This window comes from Scheffersomyces spartinae (genome assembly GCF_019049425.1).
Source record: "Scheffersomyces spartinae strain ARV_011 chromosome Unknown scaffold_18, whole genome shotgun sequence".
Lineage (NCBI taxonomy): Eukaryota > Fungi > Ascomycota > Pichiomycetes > Serinales > Debaryomycetaceae > Lizanozyma > Lizanozyma spartinae.
Genome location: NW_025065065.1, coordinates 278,093 through 298,759, shown reverse-complemented (window position 1 = coordinate 298,759; position 20,667 = coordinate 278,093). Strand labels below are relative to the sequence as shown.

The 20,667-nt window shown below is 38.3% G+C and overlaps 8 protein-coding genes across 8 annotated transcripts; 6 read left to right on the top strand and 2 right to left on the bottom strand.

Moving 5' to 3' along the window:
- Positions 1-90: 90 nt before the first annotated feature.
- Positions 91-3,249, bottom strand: PFK26 (Pfk26p; the record flags this gene model as incomplete). Its single annotated transcript, XM_043192643.1, has 1 exon — positions 91-3,249. The coding sequence occupies one exon, from the start codon at positions 3,247-3,249 to the stop codon at positions 91-93; it is 3,159 nt and encodes a 1,052-aa protein (XP_043048011.1).
- Positions 3,250-4,372: 1,123 nt separating this feature from the next.
- KQ657_001861 (uncharacterized protein) lies at positions 4,373-5,404 on the top strand (the record flags this gene model as incomplete). Its single annotated transcript, XM_043192642.1, has 1 exon — positions 4,373-5,404. The coding sequence occupies one exon, from the start codon at positions 4,373-4,375 to the stop codon at positions 5,402-5,404; it is 1,032 nt and encodes a 343-aa protein (XP_043048010.1).
- A 505-nt stretch (positions 5,405-5,909) lies between these two features.
- COX5 (cytochrome c oxidase subunit Va) lies at positions 5,910-6,365 on the top strand (the record flags this gene model as incomplete). Its single annotated transcript, XM_043192641.1, has 1 exon — positions 5,910-6,365. The coding sequence occupies one exon, from the start codon at positions 5,910-5,912 to the stop codon at positions 6,363-6,365; it is 456 nt and encodes a 151-aa protein (XP_043048009.1).
- A 481-nt stretch (positions 6,366-6,846) lies between these two features.
- SWE1 (tyrosine protein kinase) lies at positions 6,847-10,752 on the bottom strand (the record flags this gene model as incomplete). Its single annotated transcript, XM_043192640.1, has 1 exon — positions 6,847-10,752. The coding sequence occupies one exon, from the start codon at positions 10,750-10,752 to the stop codon at positions 6,847-6,849; it is 3,906 nt and encodes a 1,301-aa protein (XP_043048008.1).
- Positions 10,753-12,767: 2,015 nt separating this feature from the next.
- BUL1 (Bul1p) lies at positions 12,768-15,062 on the top strand (the record flags this gene model as incomplete). Its single annotated transcript, XM_043192639.1, has 1 exon — positions 12,768-15,062. The coding sequence occupies one exon, from the start codon at positions 12,768-12,770 to the stop codon at positions 15,060-15,062; it is 2,295 nt and encodes a 764-aa protein (XP_043048007.1).
- A 1,612-nt stretch (positions 15,063-16,674) lies between these two features.
- On the top strand, positions 16,675-18,231 carry SFU1 (Sfu1p; the record flags this gene model as incomplete). The annotated part of the gene is made up of 1 exon (XM_043192638.1): positions 16,675-18,231. One exon carries the CDS (start codon positions 16,675-16,677, stop codon positions 18,229-18,231), a length of 1,557 nt encoding a protein of 518 aa, XP_043048006.1.
- Positions 18,232-18,485: 254 nt separating this feature from the next.
- YMC2 (Ymc2p) lies at positions 18,486-19,364 on the top strand (the record flags this gene model as incomplete). Its single annotated transcript, XM_043192637.1, has 1 exon — positions 18,486-19,364. One exon carries the CDS (start codon positions 18,486-18,488, stop codon positions 19,362-19,364), a length of 879 nt encoding a protein of 292 aa, XP_043048005.1.
- Positions 19,365-19,695: 331 nt separating this feature from the next.
- Positions 19,696-20,355, top strand: KQ657_001855 (uncharacterized protein; the record flags this gene model as incomplete). Its single annotated transcript, XM_043192636.1, has 1 exon — positions 19,696-20,355. The coding sequence occupies one exon, from the start codon at positions 19,696-19,698 to the stop codon at positions 20,353-20,355; it is 660 nt and encodes a 219-aa protein (XP_043048004.1).
- Between the last annotated feature and the right edge of the window lie 312 nt (positions 20,356-20,667).

The window sequence follows — 20,667 nt, the reverse complement described above, 5'->3', positions numbered from 1 at the left end:
ACTACTATAAGCTACAATCAAGAGATTGCTATTACATGCTGTTTGTAATTATATGCTTTCTTGTTAAATCATTCACTATCATCAATATCTCTATGGCTTACGTAACTTATCCAAGTTTGCCCTAAACTTATTCGAATTTGTCCTAAACTTATTCGAATGTATATCTTCCTCTTTTTCAGTTGCGCTCATAAGACTTCCACGGATTGTAAGCTGGCCACCACCACCACCTCCTCCTCCTCCAGCGCCACTTGGGCCACCTTCTCGAATACTACTCTGTCTAAGAAAAGTGGATGGCTTGTGATGACTATGAAAAGAAGGTGGGGCTGTAGGAATAACACTATATTTCCGTTCCTTGAAAGCCACCCCAACTTCTTTAACATTCTTTTGGTGTTCGGGTTCAACAGGAACAAACCAATCAATACGTTCATCATATTCATACATCTTGTATTCGGTTCCATATGGTTTCAGTTCCAAACAGTATAATGTATGCAATGGAACATCCAATTCCCCGACGGCAGACTTATCCAAATTCAAAAAATATGCTAGTAAAACACGAAGAACAACCCGATGTGAAATTATAAGTAAATGATCTGTGGTTCTTTCAAGTTCAGTAATCAATGGTCTTAATCTTGTAATCACATCCAAATATGATTCGCCTCCCACACCTGGGTATCGGTAATCCAATTTGTTTTTAAGTCTGGCTTGGAATTCCTTGGGGTATTTAGATCGGATTTCGTCATACGTAAGACCTTCAAACTTACCACCTCCAAGTTCATTCAACATCCGTATCAGCTTAATGGAATATAATTGGTCATTGAAATATTGGCCCGTTTCCATAGCTCTAGTAAGCAGCGACGTCCAAACACAGAAATTAGCTTCATTTGGTATACTATCAAGAGTAGCAAAATCCGTTTCGTTGAACATATTCTTGGAATAGCGCAATTGTAATCGAGATGAGAATCTTTCCAATTGTTGTCTGCGGAATTCCTTCCGTTGATAGCCCATGAACCGAACCAAGGTTTTGGAAAAGTTAACTCCCCTTTTGGTAAGATGAGAATCACCTCCAATTCTACCATACAAATTGTCAACAGATTCACCGTGTCTGGTAATCCAAATTTGTCTTTCACATAAATTGAAATTCAAAAGAAAATAGATGGTTTGGGAAGCAAGAAACCCTTTGATATTATAACTGACAACCTTCTTCCCAACATTGATCATTTTCACATATTGGAACCCCGGGATTTTTTCTTCTTCTTCATCAATGGTTTCGTATGCCTTCTCGTAATTCTTTAATCTTCCGACAAAGTCGTTCAATGCCACTTCAGGGTCCATATCCTTATAGTCTGGCCCTGATAATTTCAAACGAATATTAGCATCAATGATTGCGGGATCAGAACATATACTCTCAAGAAATAAAACCTTCAATTCGCCATTTGAACGTTCTTGGATTCTTTTCAATACCCTTGATCTCCTCTTCTTTGTTGAATTTGTTGCATCGAAAATACCCACGGAACCAGGGCCCTCGATAACATAATTCAAAAGGGTGTCTAAAGTATCCATTGCCCATTTCTCCCGTAATACCACAGAGCTTTCATTGTTTGGGTTGAAGAAATCGGCAGAATGTTGGGTTTCTCCATCATGGTGTTCCTCCTCTTCCGCTTCTGTTCTAGCATCTTCTGTTGATGTCATTCTCAACCCATTAAGCTTCCCAGTAGGAGGGAGCGCATCATTCGGTGATAATGCAGAGATGTTTGGAGAGCTGCTTGCAGGAGAATTGTGGTTGGGAGTAGTTGAATCAGGCAAAGGATTAGCTTCTGGACCTTGATTGTTCTTATCCTTTCTTCTGGTATTCCCAACATTGAACACACGACAATCATGTTGAAGCCAGTTCAAGTATCTTGTCAATTTGTTGGTAATGTAAGACTTCCCTCTGGCAGGAAGCCCTACCATTACAATGACCATTTTGGAACCAACATCTACTGATGCAATTTTCCCATCTGGTGATATTTTTGATGATGTTTGGCCAGGGATATTTAAAGTATATGTTTTCCTTGCACTTGGAGGGGGTTTATTGAGTAACATATTCTTCAATTGTTCAATAGAAGGGGATTTTTCAAATTCCTCTTGGTATTTCTTAGGTATATCATGAAGTAAGTTCTTTAAATGACTATCCATGCTCTTTATAGCCTCTTTCTCAGGGAATGATTCAAGTGACGTGGTGGGACTAATGGACTCTGATTTACCAATTGGTGTTGCAGCATCTGGAGTGGATTTGTTAATAGATGGGTAAGCTTGATTAGATGATTGTTTAACTTTCTCACCTGGTTCAGATACGGTTTTTACTAGGCTTAGATCTTCAGTAGAAGGAGAAATAACTTCTTCAGGTTTATGGATGTGTTTCTTAGATGCTTCAGTAAACGAGAACTTCTCGTTCAACTCCGATAAATTCAAATGGGATATCCTCTTTGTTTTAGGCAAGGCTTGGTCCTTCTTTGTGCTTTCAGGATCCAAGTCATCGTCTTCTTCTTCACCTTCTTCTCCGTAGATGTAACCATCATTATCAACTGCACCTTCATAGGGTGAAGTAACTGTTGACACGATAGGCGTATCAGTTAACGGTCTTTTATTGAACATTGGAAGGTTGGAATTCGACACATTGGCAGGATTCGTAAGTAGCTGTTGATCTAACGACAGGGTAATAGTTAAGGGAAGCAGCTTCCGAGGCACCATTCGCGGAGTCGACTGACCTGACGATGATCCAGAAGAAAGAAATGTCAGGGGGGAGTCAGTCTTCAAATTGAAGGTACGATAAGCTTCCAATTGATCACCACCATGGGTATGCGTATGTGAGGTAAAGTCGTCATCTGATGAGTTTCCAGAAGTTGTAAATTGGACTTTCTTGATGATCGTGGGCGGTGGAGTCGTACGAGCGTTGTGGTGAGCATTATCATTGGTCAAAGTCTCATTTTCATTGGTCAAAGTCTCATTTGATTTGGGAGGAGTCAGTTCTCCGTAACGATGTTGATGTTTATCTCTGTGTGTGATACTTGAAGAAGTAGCTGCTGCTGAGCCAGCTTCGGCTTGTTGCTCTTGGAGTTCTTTCTGCCGGAGAACTGCTGTCGCATGCAGCAAAACGGCATTGGAAATGGAATGAGCTCTTCTTCGAGATATGCGGGTTCGAGGAGGCGTATCTGACGCCTGATTGGTGTTATGAGTGTTAGTCGTAACAGGAGAGATTTCACTAGACATAAGGTCGTATCTATGCTATAACTCGTAAATGGGGGTAGAACTAAGACTGTAAGGATGACTGACTAATGGTAAGGAGGACTAGCTTTATGCTGCCTCTAAAGCAGTTCCAGTTACTGTGTCCTTAAAATTTATACGGATGAATGGAGACACCTGTACTGCCAGAATGTCGTCCTCTTCGGTTCTTCTGGTGTGTAATGAACAAAGTAATGTGAAGTCTATCACTTATCTCTTTTAACATAACAAATTTCTTGTTTTGCGTATTTCCGTTCTGCTCAAGCAAATAATGACTATTAGGCCTGAACAGGTGGGCTTTGTTTTGTATGCAGTACCCTTCGATAAAGTCGGAGTTTCCTGTACCGAGTCAAGTCCATAACTACTTACTCACACAGTTAAATTTATAGTTACTAGCTTATTTTCATATATGGTGATTATCGTTGTTTGTTCCATATTGTAATGATGTAAATACATTTGGTTACTATAACGGTACTGAGTGTAAACAGAAGAAGTACCGTTGCGGTATGGCTCAAAGTGGTTGGTATATGATTAGAGCGGAAAAATTCCCCACCTGAAGACCGTTTCACTCTTCTGGTATATCCCCAACAGACCTGCATATATTAAAAGAACCTGTCTTGAGGTATACACTTGACTGGTAGCGCCCGGAGTATTATTAGGTTAGTTTAATTAACCCATAAAGCTATTGTAGAACCCTTTCAGTAACTTAGGAGTAGCATCATTGAGAAATATGGATTTATTCTTTATCTAACGCTTTGTTGTAATATTTCTGAATATATTATTTTTCTCTTTATATCTCTGGTTCCGAATGCTCTTCGGCAGCGGTTTTCTCCAAACTTGACCATATTTTATGTAAAAAACAAAAAAGAGAGGCTATCAGTAGACTCATGAAAGCTACAATGGAGGATAACACGACTTTTTTCCAAGGGGAAACTTATTAACAGTATAACATTATCCTTAGCATAGTGTTAAGACTCGTACTTACCACTATCAAATGCATTATGGAATCTCTCCACAATCGGTTTGCGCACGACCCAACTCATCTTGAATTTAGACATTGTAATAGTTTACGACATCTTACCATAATCATCAACTAAAAGCTCCTTCAATCATGTCATTTGCTTTCGGATTCACGGACGAAGATTTGGTAGACGAAAATGGCTTTTCTGATTTAACTCGCAAACCAGCAATTCCTCAAACAAATGATGCTTCCCCCTTGGACAATTTAACCGATGACTATGATGCTAGTGTCGCTCCTCAATGGCATAGCATTGAAAGCATACTTGAAAGTCTTGAAAACATTCGAATGTCGTTTGAAGAAGTCGACACGCCTAAGAATAAGATCACCGTTTACAGAAGAGAGCTTTTCGATGTCAAACATCAACTTATGTCTGAAAACGAACCAGAAGAAGGCGTAGATTCTGATGCCAAATATGTGTTTGAAGAGAATGATCTTCACAAGAATGTTTATGAAGGAGGGTTTAAAAGCTGGGAGTGTTCCTACGATATAATAGATAAACAATATGATTTGATAGACTGTTCCAATTATTTGGAGATGGGATGTGGAACGGCGTTGCCCTCTGCATATCTCTTGAGTGATATGTTTAAAAGAGATGCTGCTGAATTTGACAACCCAAAGAAGATAATTTTATCTGATTTCAATTATCTGGTTTTAAAATTAGTCACTGTTCCTAATATTGTTTTCAATTGGTACATAACTCGTCACAAGGGAGAACCCTTTTGGGGGTCGTCAATTCCTTCAAATGAAATTATAATGTCACGACAATTAATTGATAAGTTTCTTGAAGATTTGAAGCTTTATAAATTAACGATCGATTTAATTAGTGGGTCTTGGGGTTTAAAATTCGCCCATATGATTCAAGATTTAAATATCGATTTGGTAATTACAAGTGAAACCATTTATTCACCCGAGACTTTCCCGGTATTAAGTGAAGTGCTTATACATTTAAAGAGGTTGAATAGAATGTGCCAGATTATCGTTGCTGGTAAATCTATTTATTTTGGAGTTGGAGGTTCTATAGCTGATTTTGTTAGTTATTGGAACCGTAGAACTGGCAAGTATCCTTTAGTTGAAGAGATTTCCGATGGTGGACTTAAACGACTGTTAGTGTACATTCAGTAAATTGAACGTCTATAAATAAGCTATAATATACACTAATAATATATTCATTCATTGTTCCCTTTTGAGTGTCTACTGGCAAGTGTAAACATTTCACTTACCCAACTCACGTGATGCGGTCGTGCACCAACAACAAACAATCCAATGAAAATCCATCAAACGACATTTCCTCGTCAGTACACGTAACGTCCACCAATCAAATCGCTGCGAACATAACGACATCTCATAATAATCGCACCACCTCCTCTCCTCTCTGACTTGTCCGCGCAACCATAAGACCACAAATGTACGGTACATTTTTTTTCCCACCACTGAAACCCAAAACTTATAGCGTGAGTGCCGGTTAAACCAAAGATTTTCCAAACTTAGTTCCTTCTCCTTTCTCCTGTCAGATCTACAGTGACTTGATATTACTAGTATTGATATTAATAATATTGTTATTATTATAATTAGTATTCACTAGTTGTTGTATTATTCATTCTATTTGTCGTGAAAATTTTCCTTGATAATGTTTCGTCAATCTATTCAAAGAGTTGCTTTGAGAAGTCAATCAACTGTGACCCAAACTGCTCCCAGAGCTTTGTCCAATGCTCATATTGGTAAGTTAGAAGCCAGATGGGAATCTTTGTCAAAGCAAGATCAAACTACCTTGATAGATGAATTGAAGGCTAGACAAGTCTTACCATGGTCTGAATTGACTCCAGCTGAAAAGAAGGCTGCCTACTACATCTCATTTGGTGAATGGGGTCCAAGACAGCCTTTATACCTTCCAGGTGAACGTGCCAAGGTCTTTTGGGGTACTGTTGGTGGATGTCTTGCCGGTATTGCTTTGTTTGCTGGTATCAGATCATTGGCTCCTGGTCCAGAACCAGTTTCTATGAACAGAGAATGGCAAGAAGCTTCGGATGAATACTTGAAGTCAAAGAATGCAAACCCTTTCACCGGTTACTCCCAAGTCCAATAAGCATATTAGAAATTGTGTGGTTTACGCTGCTCTGGTTTTTAACAACTACAACTACTATTACTACATCTCTTTCTGTTCGACATTTGTACCGATGGTTTTCCAATACCAATAGATTCCTTATAACTCCTAAGCATACAACAACTGGATCGTTTACGGAATTATCATCTAAAATATAAATCAGTCAACCTCAATTGGCTCTGATCATTTTGGTCTTCCATGCAATACTATTTTCAACATTATTTAATAAAAAACATTCAGATACTTAGCTTGTAGTGTTCTCTTTCTATAGTGGTTGACTTGTGTAGTAGTTGACCCGTTGTTTACTCCTATTAGCCCACCGAAAAATCTGTTGTCATCGCATATATCGAACCATTTCCGACCAATGGCATTGGGTGCAAAACATACACTACTACTTACTATCATCATTTATATATGATAAATCATATGTATAAAGTATCTATGTATATGTATTATTATATTCTCATTCAGGTCCAAGTTCACCTTCAAATATCGTGGCTCCTGCCTTCCGCTTATTATCAACGATCAAACATTCAGGCATATCAAGGATCATTCTCGCTGTAGGTCGGTCAAACGGATTAGGCTTCAACATCTTCGAGACAAGCTTATCTAATGACATAGCATCGGCATTGAAAAGATAAGAATTATCATCGTGTGGTGATATCCTCGTAGGTTGGTGTTGTTCCGAACGACTAATGGCTTGAAATAATTGATGTCTAGTTTGCTGAGTGTGATGAATGGGTGATGGATGATTGTTAAGTTGTTCAATGGTAGTACTAGTGTCTTCCTTTGGACTCGATTGATGCTCAATGGAATCATATGATGTAACAGATGAACTATTCCTATTCAAAGCTTCACTAATGTTATCACTGGATAATTTACCTGCATCACTTAAATCTCCACTTCTTAACTTTCTCCAGGGTGTCCCATTCTCAGGTAAGATTATATTCGCAGCCGTTTCAAGTATAATTAACCCCACACTGAAGATATCAGCAAATGGAGTGTAGATCTTATCGTTGATCAATTCAGGTGCAATGTAACTTCTATCACCTTCGAGATCAAAATCTTTCTCTAATATGGGAAGCTTGGTAGTTAACCCAAAATCACCAATTTTTAATGACCCCTCAAAGGTTATAAATATATTGGCAGGCTTCAAATCTAAATGCAAATAATTTTTCAGATGAATAAATTGAACTCCATTCAAAATCTCAATTAAAATCTTCCAAATCCGGAATTCATCAATCTTATAATGCTTATTCTCTTCAAGAAATTCAAATAATGTTCCATTATCACAAAATTCAGTCATGATATAGAAATAATTATTAAACTCCCAAGCTTCAATGAAATATAATAAATTTTCACGACCTGCGTTTGCATCATCATCAATATCATTGTCTTCAATATCTCCAACATTAGTCAAGGCTCTTAAAGCCTCAATTTCTCGTAAAGTAGCCTTACGCTCTAACTTACCAATAACTGGCTTCTTCGTTCTTTTAATGGCATATTTTTGATCTTGAAATTGACATTCATATGCTATACTGAACTCACCATTCCCAATAAATTTAATATTCTTCATTCCAAACTTTTTAATTAAATGATCATCAATACGTGAAAGGCTAGTATTCAGCATCTGTGTTAGTGTCGCATCTTCATTGTCACCATTCCCTAAAATATTGTCATCAAATTGCCCATCCATATTATTAGTATCTGCAATGGCACCAGAAGCCGTGTCGTAAACTTTCCTATTCTCAAAAGAAGAAGAATTTGAAGCTCTTTCATGTTGACCGCTTATTGCTTGTGATGTTGGAGGAATTGAATTTGCAGCAGCCTTAGCAGCAAACAAGTTTGTAGGTGTACAAGGTTCATCATAATAAAACTTGGAATCCATTTGTTGTAGCTTAGTTTTTGAGCTACCAGGATAACTGTTTGAACCGGAGTTTGTAGTAATCAAGCCATTCAAGGGAGATTTCACGTTAGTAGAAGTTGGCAAACTTTTTGGATTCAGCCATGACTTCTTCACAGTTGAAATTGATGATAGTTGAATTGGTTTGCAATGATTAACAGCGGAATCAACTCTCCCATTTGGTGGAAGAAACAAGGTTGTTACAGTTGGAGCCGAAGACGAAGAGTGGTGTTCAGTCATATCCGAGTGAGATGAAACTGTTTCCGACGACTCTTTCGCAATTTGGTTTGGATTAAAAGTTTCAAAACTTTCTGTATTCTGATCCAAGCGTACTTGTTTATGCGTTTGTTGAGGCTGAGGTTGGTGTTGATGTATTGATTTCTTTGTTGGTGTTTCAGGTATGCTTAAGTCCAAATCCAAGTTTATATCAACGCCTGAATGTTCTTGATTACTGGAAAGTAACAGATGAGTTGACCTATTTGTTATACCAAAATATGATGCTTCCTGGTTGGAAATATTTGTTGAGTGATTTCTGCCAAATTCAATTGACACTTCCAGGTCATGGTCATCAATATCAGTTTCCATAGATTGTACTAATGTATCACTGGGAACACAACCAATAGGCACATTTGTCAGATTACCTCCTTTCATTATGGTTGGTGGAATATTGGTATTGATTAAAACCAATGGATTCTTTTTTATGGGAGTTTCAGGTGGTGGTTTCCGACTTTCCTTAGACAATGAGTTCTTTTTAACCAAACCCGTAGATTTGAAAGCCATCTGTAAAGGTTTTACAAATTTATAGCTTTTATTTTCCTTATCATCGAACCCTAATTGTGGTTTTTTATCCATGAGTTCAGATGAAGTTAATTTATTGAGATTTTCATTCGATTGAAGTAAATTCTTTAACAGCCGTGACTTGGGAAACTTCAAATTGGAATCAAAATTTTGATTTGGTGATGTAGGCGAGTTTTCAACTTTATTATCAGCTGTTCGAGATTGCTTCCCTTTCGATTGTTTATCATGGAAAACAATTATGTTTGTTGATTTTCGAGATTTTGATGGTGAATCTTCATCTAAATCGTAAAAATTGAATGATGGTGGAATTGGGCTTGAAGATTTATTGAAAGGTGAGTATGTCGTTCTTTTTAGCTTTTTCAAAGACAATTTTGGAGTCGAAAGAGAAGTCCAACTATTATTGTGACTATTGGATGCCAATGTTTGTATGGCTTTATCTCTTGGATGAACTATTCCAGGTATTATCGTGTTTTGCCTAAGTTGAGGATTTGTTTCCATGAGCTGTAGTTTTGTTCTTGAATGACTAATATGCAAAGGTGTATGCGAATGATGAGCCCGATTAGTGGGCGATTCTCTAAAGAATTTGATTAGTGAGTTTGTAGAAGACTTATCTGAGTTTTCCACCTTTGGGGAAGGTGACGGACTTTGACTGACAAGGGTATGAGGTCTCTTGAATTTGTTCATACAAGGTGTGGCTGTTCTAGATGAACTACTCAACATGTCAATTTCATTCAAATCACTTATTGGATCAATATCTTTATTCATGCGTTTTAAGTCAGATTCAATTGATAAATTGAGGAATTTGGAAGATCTTTTGATAGTGGAAGGTGGTCCTGTTTTTGAAAAAGAATTTGTTCTATCTTCTTTTTGTATTTGCTGACAACTTATTTCTTCTTCGTCTTCTTCCATGTCACTATCGGTCTCGTCATCATTCTCCTCAATTTGAGAATGGTTATGCAATTTCTTTGGTTTAATAATAAGTAAAGTTGGTAAATCATCATCTTCATCATCATCTTCATCATCATCATCGTTGTCATTAATTTCGTCATCGTCATCATTTGTTAACTTATGTAGTGATGTTTCATTGGCTTCAAATTCAAACAACTTATTTCTATTGCGGTCACCAGGACCAGATTCATTTTCTAAGCAAGTATCGATGGAATCATCATACAATAAGTCTTCTTTCACATTGAAGGGTGGACTTTTGTTTAGACTGAAACGTTGTCTTTTTTTTCGATTGAGATCAAGGTAAGGATTTGATGGCTGTCGAAGCAGTGTCAAGTTATGTTTGTGTTTATGTTTCAAGGGAGTTGCATTAAACTGATCTTCTTCATCCACTCCATCGAGGTGGTTCACAGGGCCATTTTGGGAGTGTTGATTTGCGTGAGTGGTCAAATCTTCTAATATCAAACTATTGAAAGAACGAGAGAAATGGTTATTTGTGAAATAGTCTAACGGTGATGAATAATCTGATGAAGTAGTTCCAGGAGCCACAGTAGAACTAGCGTCAGCTTCACTGTTAGTAACTGACGGTGCTTCAGTATCATTATAATCATTATCATCATCATGACATGTTCTCGTTTGAGATTCTCTGGAGGTTCTATTCTTTACCATACCTGGTCCACGTTTAAGAGTTGGGCCCAGCTTTCGAGATCGATTGCTTTGCATCTCGAAAAAATATATGATGACGTCCGCTAATAGTTGGTGAGTCCACCTGGATTGGAGCTATTAATTCCACAACAGTCGCTGCCTTCCCTGTTGATCTTGGAGTCGAACCGTCTTAGGGATGGACGGGAGGGACGCCGACTCTTATGCGATCCCTGGATCGAAGGATGGATTTGGGGCGTCACGAGGAACCTAAAAAGGATAAAGCGTCCTGACAGCTGACGATGCGATGCGAACTTCCAGCCTTTTGTCCGAACGATTGGCTTTGGTATTTGTAGCTGTGGATTTGGTTGTTGTTTTTGTTGAGGGTTGGTGATTTTTCTTTGGTGGTACCCAAATTGAGATTGTCACTACGATTTGATGGTTAGTGCGTAATGTTTACTTTTGAGGACCGACAAACGCGTTTGTGTAAGGGCCAGTCGCGTGGTGTGGCTTACGTAAGAACAAGACATGGACAGGTAATAAAGTGACGTAAGACATAGCTGTAATGAGATGAGATGAGGTACAAAATAATATGATAAAAGAATTAAATTAATTGCAATGCACACTGTAATTACATACTATTGAGTATGAATCGGAGTCTAAATATGAATAGTACAGCAACTAAATGAATAGAATCATTAAACCAACTATGAATACAACTATGAGTACAACTATGAGTACAACTATGAGTAATACCAGGTACTATCACATGAACGATTGGCTTCAATAATCACTATGATACAACAAGCGTAATACCATAGAATGTAGTGGAACATAATAAATCAACTTGATAGAAAAATTACATTAGCTTCTTGAGTCACAACGTAATATACCGAATTAATTATTGTGTTCTTAAATCCGGCTTTTGACCAATACCTACACTTTGATAAGTTCTATTGTAGTACAACCACATGTGCACGCATAATAACTATACATACTGCAGTTCTATGGTCATACTACCCGTGACTCACATATTCAACATATTACAGGCATAAACCCATTGCAATAAACGCAAGCATAAGCTCGCTACAACGTTTCAATAATAAACTCGGTACAATGCTTTAACAATAAGCTCAATACAGCGCTTGCTGGTGTAAATTATTTGCCACTGGTCCACCTGTTCAATTATATACGGCTACGTGTTATCGTCGCCTCTTTAGGTTATTGGACCTGATTGGTGACCACACCACGACCCACTAAGTCATAACCCACTTGGACGGTTCTGCATATAACCACGCGCAAATGTGCCACGCGGATTTGCTTCCAAACTTTCCCCATCAACACCTGTGAGTGGCTGTAATCACACCGATCGGAATTAGTTGAAATTTATCGCCGGATCGCCATATTACTGGAGGAGCTAAAACTAAAACTTTTCTTAGCGAATCGAACCCAATAGAAGCATTGTAAGTAAAATACCAGTTCCAAGTCGATCGGACTTTTTGGAATAGACAAACGGCCAGACAAATTCAGTTACTTGCTATCAATTTACAATGAGTCGTAGCCGTAGTAGTCGTGGTAGCGATGCTACATCGTATCGATCAGTTTCGTCTATTGTAGTCCCCTCGCATTAATACCGTAATTCAGAATAGATCAATTGAGTGTTATTACTAATGTCCTGTGTAGATCCGCTATGACTCAACTTCTCTCCTTAGTACAAAAACATCTTTTAACGCGATGATGTTTTGTGTTGCGAGTGGCTGCCTTGCGTAATGCTTTAATGCAGAGAATAAACATTGGGGCCACATATGATCATCTATAAAAAGGTCGGGGTAGTATCTGTAAGAAAATATTTATATAGAACATCCTTCATTCTACATTATTCCAGAGTATTTTCTGTCTACAGGTGATAAACATATATCCGACAGACACTATTCTTATAGTCAGACAATATACATACTATCTCAGTCAATTTATTCATAGCTCATTTGCTGCTACAGTCATAAACATAAATCATGTCTTCAGAGAGTAAAAAAAAAGGGGAACAGACTCTGTCTTCTCTGGAACCACAATTATGGAATATTCTCCCCTCATATTATATGTATAACACGACCTTCAACAGAACCATGTCTACAGAGGAACCTCCAAATTACGAAGACGCAAACTCAACTCATTCATCTACAAGCGGGAATGTCCCAACTTCGCACAGTTCTTCCGGAACGGTATCTTCCAGTCAGAATTCCATTAGTGGCCAATCGCAGTCAGCCGATACGGTTGAAACTACACCAACTACAATTACCGGTGCGCTGACTGCTGTCTCTGGTGAAGCCGATACAAACTTTATCGTGGCCGATGAAACAAGTGGTTCATGGCAAGATACAGTGTTAAATAACGTACACAAGTTAAAGAATTTAACGTCTTCCAAAAATAAGGTTTCCAATGCTATAAAGTTATCAGTGCATTTCACGAAGGATCTCTGTGAAGCAGGCGTTGAACCAACTATAATCGACCCTACTAAAATCGAGTATGAACAAGGATGTTTTGTTCATGGGTTTGTTTATATCCAGAATACCCTGGATAAGCCTGTTCCATTCGATATGTTTTATGTTTTGCTCGAAGGGAATTTTATGATTGATAATCCAAAGGATACCAAGAACCCCATCATATATAAGAAGTTTTTGGAAATGTTTGATTTGAGTGCGAGTTGGAATGATGTTTACGTTAATCGGTTGACTACAGACAAATACAAGCCTTATGTTTGTCCTTACACTGTGGATCCAAGAGACGGATCACATTTGGGGATCCAATTGGGGAGACTTCTTCAACCGGGCGTATTGTATAAGCGGTTTTTCACATTTAAAATCCCGGAACGACTATTGGATAGTGAATGTGGGAACCACACACTTTCAAGTCACATAGAGTTGCCTCCCACAATGGGTATGTCACGTTTCGAAAACTATCTGTACAAAAATTGCAAGGTGAAAGATTTTGCGTTTTTTGATGCTGCTGTCTCTTACTCAGTCATGACGAGATTCATTGGGAAACGGTCCTTGTACAATGTGGATGAGAAATTAAAGGACATTGACGATACCAAGTTGATTAATAACAAGGGTGACGAATTCATCATTCTTAAGGAAACAAATAATTTCATTCGTATTGTCCCCAATTATCACCCTTCAAGCCCTTCACTAGAAAGAATGAAATCTGTTGAACAGACTTTACTCTATAAAAATATGGTGAAAAGACTTGAAGAGCATTTGAAGAATGGTCAGAAATTAGTTGACTTGTTGGAACGTGGAGAATTTGATAAGTCAATTCAAGTGGGTGAATATATGACCCAGTCCGAGTTGGAATTTGCAAAGTTGCGTCAATCCTATAACAAAAGATGTCATAAGGATTTTTATGCTGATCAGAAGAAGGGAGAGCTGCAACAACCTCAATATTCTATTATTGTCCCTATTACAACTCGGAAAAAGTCGTTGACATCTTCATTATTGAAAAAGCCGTCGAAGAATGATACAGGTGGTATGGTTGGTGTGTTAAGCTTGAACACCCCACAAGTTGATTATCAAATCAATTATATTGCGCCTCCACAATTTAGATCCCATCAACTGTTGGAAAAGTTGACGGATTTAAGAAAAGGCTGGCACTTATCTATTCCAATTGAGTTTCAATTTTCGGGTAGTGAAACTCTGGGCAACTACCTTCCATCTTTCAAGCATGTTAACGCTAGTTTGACCATTCTTTCATTGAAATCCGACAGAGAACCTCTTCCACTTGAACTTAAGCATGACTTGATATATACACAACAACAGTATCCATCTAGAAGTGAGATCCAAGCCATACTATGTGACTCACTGAATGATCCTGATACGTTTGTTCTGAATATTCAAAAACCCTTCCAGAAGTTATCTACACAACTATATAAGTATTTGAAGGAACTTCCTACATCAAATTTCAAAGTGGAATTGGATTTGGTTAATGATTTGAAGCTGATTTGCTATACCCATACAAAATCCATTAGCTTATCTGTTAACGATGTCTCAGTGTCTGCGAGCCCATTAACTCCTAGTGAAAAGTTTACCACTCTGGTTGCATCCCAATCATCAGCCCACTCAAGTAAAGCAATTGATGCAATGAAATGGGAAGAAGCTGAAAAGAATGAAGTTGGCCAGACTACTATGAGTAAGAAGTTTTATTTGAATGTTAATTTGAACAGTGCTACCCTGTTAGGTTCTAAGTCAACTGCTCCCGTGAGTGATGATTATACATTGATTCCTGATTTCCAATCATGCCAGACAGCACGTTTCTATTGTCTTAAGTTATTATTCGTGACTCAAGACGATCATACAATTAGTGTCAAAGTCCCCGTTCATATTGTGAAACCTGAATAGGATGACGTATACATGTGTACATCATAAATACATGGGAGTTTGTTGCTTCTTGTGTTGTAGCTGATAGTTACTTGATTTAATTACTTAATTTAGAATGTCAATCTCCATATACATAAAATGGGGCATATGTGTCACCCCCTCGAATAGTTTATTACCAAATAAAAGACTGCGTAGATTCAATTGGAAATCCGACAGCCATTTTTTTGTGGAGTGCATGCCAAGAAAAAGTTTAAGCTTTTGACAGGAGTATACGACAGAATAAATTTATGAATGAACCCGAAACAGGCTTTTGCTTTCAATCAAGGCTTTTACTAAATACTAATCGGATACCAAAAAAGTGTCCCGATAAATCGTCGCTGTTGCTAGCTCTTTCTAATTATGATATATTACTAGAATAAGCATGAGGGGCGCAGTTTCTAGGGGCGGGCATAATTTTCAACACCACCCCTATTAGGATATCGTGGTTATTGCAATAAAAGGATATTATAGACAGACAAATTTCTATTCAAGGTCATCATGCATGATGATGATTTGCATCAGTTTGGACCGGCTAAATGTAAATACATACTGTATCAGACCGTCATTATTGGATACTTAGTATCAATTTGAAATATGATATACACATGCATGCACAATATTGCTTGATCATTGTAATTTTCTGTAAACACGGGGACCTTTTTAAAAGAAGTTAAGATGACAAATAGTTCTAACATTTGTTGTCGTCACATATTACAAATACACGAATTTTTATTGGTTGAAACCAGAATTGATTTTCTTGATAATCCTACATATAGGAATTTTTCATCCAAATTGCTAAAAATCTGTCAAGTGTCGCAATTTGGAAATAGATAGTGTAAAAATGTCTGAGGTGATGGCGCAAACAAACAGTCATTAATCGTTGACAATGTCATTGGCTCAAGGCCCAAGCTTGTCTAGTGACAATAGGCTAACATTACCGCTTGCAAGACCTCACATCGTTTAAGAAAACCGGCCTTGGTAGTTTTCAAATATTGCGGTCTAAAAGGCGTAGTCATTGAATGTGGTAAAAATGTCTGCGACGTGGATAATGTAGATCTGACAAAGATGCCAGGTAAGCCACAACGAACATTTACAACATTATCAGACAAGTCTCCCAACAAATTTTGTAGTTGACCATATAATTCTTAATCCTAGCAAGATAATCCGAAACTCTATGTTAAAAAGTTAAGATCATTGAATTAGCTTCCAATACCTACCCATTCTTTTTGTCATATGCTTATTTTTTTGGAATACGCTGATTTGACTGACCTCCGATATGTTGCAGCAACAAAGACAAGACCCAAAATATCCGACTGCGAAGGAACTATAATCAGACATTTTTGTGTCACTTTTTTCATAATAAGAGGCACACAGGTAACGGCTTTCATACACGATGACGACTGAAGGACTTCTCTTCATCTTTTACTGTCAAATGTTCCAAGTGTCTGCTTTGTGATAACCCCCGCTTTACAGTTTACTAATAGCTTTTTATTCTTTTTCCATTAGCTCCCACTGAGTACACTATCAGTTCTCTCACCGTGCTTCCAATCCATTCATCACGAAATATATACCATTACCGATCACAATAATACTAATGTCTAAGCCAACGTCTGGTATCCCTGGCCTGCAAGCTGGGGACCAGAATGATACTAAGTCGTCCCCACAAAGTCCTGTTAATCCTGCTACAGGTCAACAGTGTTCGAACTGTGGTACATCTAAGACTCCATTATGGAGAAGAGCTCCAGATGGTACACTTATTTGTAACGCCTGCGGACTTTATCTCAGGTCCAACCATACTCATAGACCTGTTAACCTCAAACGTCCCCCCAATATCATCTCCGTGTCCCAAAAAGAGGCTGGGTCATGTAAGGGTGATGGTAGATGCAATGGTACTGGAGGATCAGCTGCATGCAAGGGTTGCCCTGCTTATAATAACCGGGCCGTTTTACAGAAAGAACGGCTTCAGGCTCTGTTGAATCAAAATGGCAGTAGATCTACTTCTGGATGTGGATCAGGATCAGGCTCAGGCCAAGTGGATTCACCAAAACAGGAATCACAAGACGAACAATCAATCGTTAATTGTGATGCAGAAGATTTGGCTATTGCTTGCGATAATTGTGGAACTACTATTACGCCACTTTGGAGACGGGATGATATGGGGAAAACCATCTGTAATGCCTGTGGCTTATATTATCGGCTTCATGGTTCTCACCGACCTATAAGAATGAAACGGAGTACTATTAAACGCAGAAAACGGAATCTTTCCCTGAAAACCGTATCACCTACTTTAGATGATCAAGATGATAGTAGAGACAATTCTCCTGGAGGATCGACAAAGAAGATTAAAACCGATGTTTCAGAACCAAGCATCACCCTTTCTACAGCATCTAGCAGCTCAATACCTCGATCAGTAAATGTCCGAACAACTAATTCGGACATTTCAACTACTACAACTACTAAAAGTACCCCCACAGCAACCCCACCATTACTTGCGTCCACACATTCACTGTTTATTCAAACAGAAACTCAACAGCAAGCAGCATACATGTTACCATTCCAGCAACATCCAGTCCAACCACCATTGGCCACCCCGTATACCTCAATTCCCGTACCTGGAACAAATCAATACTCTATTCCTTATGAACAATCATCTGAACCGATTAGTTATGGATTGCTTCCTCATAAACCATCGACACTGATGCTTATACTGCCACCCGCTACCACGATATCTTCTGTTTCTCCCAACGGGGCATCGTCTACTACAACTACTCCTCCAAGTCTACCGTCTATACGTCCCATGACGTTCCCAAATATCCATCATCAAATGTCTTCGATATTACCACCATATTCTGGCAATGGTCGATTGCCCAATGGGCCTGGACCGATGCCCGGTCCACATATTGGAGCGTTAAGTGCGTTATCCAGTGGAATATCTAATGGGATGTCTACTACTTTGCCATCGATAAAGCTAATGAATAGTCCGGCACCAGCTTCAGTACTTAAGCAGGAGGATAATCAGGTGGCAATTAAACAGGAAGAAACAGCTAAAAAGAACACCCCTATAGCCATTGACTTCACCAACTCTTTCAAGAGTAATGACAAGAGTACTAATAAGAATTCTATGTCTATTGGAGGGCTATTAAATAATTAATGGTGAGAGATTTTACAATGATAATATTTAGGCATATTTGTTACTTGGTTTAGCCAAGCACATCTACATAGATAAGTCTAGGAATGATACATATATATTGAGAGAGTATAGTTCGATGCAAAGTGCAAGGTGATCTTGTAAGGTGATATTGCAAACAAATCTCACATGTCACGTGATTGGTGCAAATCATTAGTCCATTGATAAGATTAAATATTCTTATTGATAATATACTTGAAGTCATACCTTGATTAATCATGTCCGAAGTTGACCTGAGTCTCTCTCGTAAAGTAAAAGATGTGGCAGCTGGCTTTATTGGGGGAGCCACACAAGTTCTAATTGGTCAGCCTGCTGATTTGGTTAAGATTAGATTACAAACAAGTTCAGCATCCACCACCACGGTTCAAGTGATCAAGAATGTTATTAGGAATGAAGGAATCTTGGCTTTCTATAAAGGAACATTACCTCCATTGGTAGGAGTAGGAGCTTGTGTATCCTTACAATTTTATGGGTTCCATGAAACCAAACGATATCTTCAGACCAAGAGCAAGAGTCAACATATCAATTTATGGCCCCAGACATTTATTTGCGGTGCCATGGCAGGAGTTGTCAATACACCAGTGACGTCTCCTATTGAGCAGTTACGTATTATCTCTCAGGTTAATGATAAGAACGTCAAGTTGAATTGGACAAATACCATCAAACATATCTATGAAGTTGCTGGGATACGAAAGGGGATTTATAGAGGTTGGAATATTACTTTACTAAGGGAAATCCAAGCATATGGAGTTTGGTTCACAACGTATGAATACTTGATTAGTAAGTGGATTCATTACTTCCATTATGATTCAAGATCACAGATCCCCACGTGGCAATTGCTCGTTAGTGGGGCTATAGCTGGAGATGCTCTTTGGCTCTTTTCGTATCCGTTGGATGTCATCAAGTCTAATGTTCAATCTGATAAGTTCGAAGGTGGGAAATTCAATGGTAGTGCTTTGAAGGCTACTAAGTATATTTGGGAAACCAGTGGTATCCGAGGTTTCTGGAGAGGTATTGCACCATGTTTAATAAGAGCTATCCCATGTTCTGCTGGTACTTTTGCTAGTGTAGAATTAGCATTGAGATTAATGGGTTAAGTAAATCGTTTGTACAGACAATGCACTTTATTACGTAAGTATGCGATAGTTATCCTACACACGACCCGTGTTACCAAATTGAATTGTTTCATTGGTTGAGACTCGAAAAACAATCGTACCCAACGGGAAATGAGCAGAAAAATTATCACCACCAAAAATCTGACTTCACCTTCTTTGATTCTTGGTTAGAATAATACTGTTGATCTTTGTTGACGGTTGGCGATTGATTGAGAATTGAAAGTTTATTATCAATTAATTCATCTAATCAAACCATTCCCTCCAGACTATTCGATCTCCCTCACTGCACAATATACAACACTAATATCCGAATATGCTCAAGTCTATATCCACCAGATTAGTTGCTCGTAGGGGCCTTTCCAACTCTGGTATGTTGTTCAAGCCAGCTGTAGCTGCTGATTATGCTGCCACTGCAGGTTCTGCCATGGGTGTTTTACCTAAAGGGTTCAGACAACCTCAACCCAAATCATGGGAAGAAGATAATGAGAGTGCTTTAAGTAAAGCCACCAAATTCTTTTTCTTAAATGAAATTGCTAGAGGGATGTATGTTTGTTTGGAAATGTACTTTAAGACTCCCTTCACCATCTATTATCCTTTTGAAAAGGGTCCAATTTCTCCCAGATTCAGAGGTGAACATGCCTTAAGAAGGTATCCAAGTGGTGAAGAAAGATGTATTGCCTGTAAGTTATGTGAAGCCATCTGTCCTGCTCAAGCCATTACCATTGAAGCCGAAGAAAGAATCGATGGCTCCAGAAGAACTTATAAGTATGATATTGATATGACAAAGTGTATTTACTGTGGTTACTGTCAAGAATCATGTCCTGTGGATGCAATTGTTGAAACTCCAAACACTGAGTATACCACTTGGACTAGAGAAGAATTGTTATACAACAAGGAAAAGTTATTGGAAAATGGTGATAAATGGGAACAAGAATTACAATACTGTATTGATGCCGATGCTCCATACAGATAAGAGGTTGCAAATCTTGCATTTTTCAATTCCATCTTTGGGGACTTTGTTATTTCAAGTTCACATCACTTGTATTTTATCGCATATACTTATGGGTCGCCACATAATATTGTCATTATAACGACATAAATTTTGTTGTGTACCCGTAGTCCATCAGTCTTTATCACTTTCTATAGTATAGTATTTATTCTATGAATGATCGTTTAGATCATAAGTGTGACAATGTAAAATGTACTGAAAGGGGTAATATCCGATGGTCCGTGTATCTTCTATTGCCATGACCGTTTCCATATAATTTATAGGGAACAAAAACCT